The 1,898-nt window shown below is 67.0% G+C and overlaps 1 protein-coding gene across 1 annotated transcript in view; it reads right to left on the bottom strand.

Moving 5' to 3' along the window:
• PPP1R12B (protein phosphatase 1 regulatory subunit 12B) overlaps positions 1-1,898 on the bottom strand; it is a 46,776-nt gene that overhangs the window by 1,790 nt on the left and 43,088 nt on the right. Inside the window, exon 26 of the mRNA XM_015559881.1 lies at positions 702-853. Coding sequence (XP_015415367.1) covers positions 719-853 — 135 coding nt within the window. The 3' untranslated portion in view covers positions 702-718. The remainder of the gene's footprint in view (positions 1-701; positions 854-1,898) is intronic.

Below are 1,898 nucleotides of genomic sequence, written 5' to 3'. Positions count from 1 at the left end.
GGAGGACCCGCCTGTGAGCTCGCCTCTCAGACCTCGTGCAGGGAGGGCTGGGACCAAACCCGCGGTTCTCTTCTCCGGAGACGAACCCGACCCATCTCCCGGCAAGGCCAGCCCCCGGCTCTGCCTGCAGCCACACGCGGGGCCCGCACACGCCAGGCCCATGATTTGTGAAGGGGGAGCAATGCCCCCAGAGGGAGGAGGACCACGTGGGAGGGAGGCTGACACACGCACCTCCACCAGCCTGGGCTGCCGATGGCTTTGCTGGCGCAGGTGCCGGGCACGGCAGCCTCCAGGCCAGCCCCCCAGCCGGCCCCCAGTTAGATGGGGAGCTGGCTCTATGTGCTCCCCAAAAGGCCACGGTCTCAGCCCTGGTTTCACAGACCCCTTGATGCTGGGCCCAGGCACGCACATGCCGCAGCCCACGCCCACTGTGACCCCCAGGCGCAACCCCCAACTGCTCTGGGGACCAGGCTGCATCTGGTGGAGACAGCGCGGCCTGCGTGGCGCGACCCGTGCACACCTGTGCGGACCCACGGCGTGTCCAGTCTCTGGGCAACCTTCCTGCACAGACCTCAGCCAGCAGGCCCCCCCTGACCTGGCCATCCCACAGGCCTCATCCTGGCTCCTTCGCACGACCAGCCCTGACAGCGCCTGCGGGGCTCCGGTGGATGAGCCCGAGCGGCAGCAGGGGGAGGACCTGCCTGCAGGGGCGCGGCGGCTAGAGCTCCTGGGACTGCGCGGACTCCATGGACGCCGAGAGCCGGGCCACCACGCGGGCCAGCGCCCTGTTCTCAGCCTGCAGCTGGGCGTTCATCTGCTTCAGGGTTTGGATCTGTTTGAGCTGGTGGAGGTTCTGCAGGGACACGAGGCACGACAGAGAGAGAGAGACAGACAGACAGACCAGGAGATGAGAGCGGGCAGAGGCCGCACGACTCGGTTAGTCTGGGTTTGCATGCGAGAAAGGAGACGAGAGGAGCAGGGACGGAGGAAAGCGGAGCCTGCTCTCCCGCGGAGGCAGCCATGCGCACGCACGGATCGGCGCCACAGCCACCTGCTTGCTCTCAGGGCGACACCTGTGGCTGGGCCCGCGGGCTCGGAGCTGTGGGTGCGGTCGAGCCAGAGCCTGGGACCCTCCATGGTCATGGCCAGGAGATGGGGACCCAGCGTGTCCTGGTGAGGCCAAGGCCCGAGCTGCCCCTCTGTCTCCCCCCGGGTCCCTGTGCCGGCTTCTCTGTCTGGGTCCTGCTTCACCTCGTGACTTTTTTCTCTAAAGCAAAGAGTAGCCTGAGAGGTATTTTCCGGGTGAAGCGGCTGCTAGAACTGGAGGGACACGTCCCATGGACGGTCCTGACCCGCACGTGGCTGTCGGCATCGTGGAGGTCAGGCGCCCCAGCTCCATCAGCTCACGCTGGGCTGGCGCTCATGTCGGGGTGCATGTGCACGAGGAACAGCCTCACGTCCCAGCTTCGCGCTGCGGGACCCCCTGGGACACGTAAGGGCCTGCTTACTGCCTGACCCGCGGCCGCCACTCCTGGGCGCAGAAGGACTGGCATGTGAGGGCTGTGTGGAGGCAGACAGAACCTGTGGGCTGCAGGGGCCACAGGAGGGTCGCCAGGACCACACAGGAGCGTCTGCCACCCCAGAGATGAGGACAGAGATGGAGGGTGAGGGGAAGAGCAAGGAAAGGAAAGAGGCACGAGGGGGACAGAGAAAAGAAACAGCACAGACAACACACGGAATCTCTGTCCCCCCAGGGACCCAGCTTGGGAAACGGCGGCACCGAGCAGCCCCGAGTCGCCATTGGAGGGCCAGGACCAGCAGCCGCCCCCGGCCGGCCGCAGGGAGGACAGAGCAGGCTCGGGGGCTACACATGGACACACCCAAGGGACGGCGGGGAG

Source organism: Myotis davidii, unplaced genomic scaffold (assembly GCF_000327345.1).
Source record: "Myotis davidii unplaced genomic scaffold, ASM32734v1 scaffold1915, whole genome shotgun sequence".
NCBI classification, from domain to species: domain Eukaryota; kingdom Metazoa; phylum Chordata; class Mammalia; order Chiroptera; family Vespertilionidae; genus Myotis; species Myotis davidii.
This window is presented reverse-complemented; position numbering and strand designations above follow the sequence as displayed.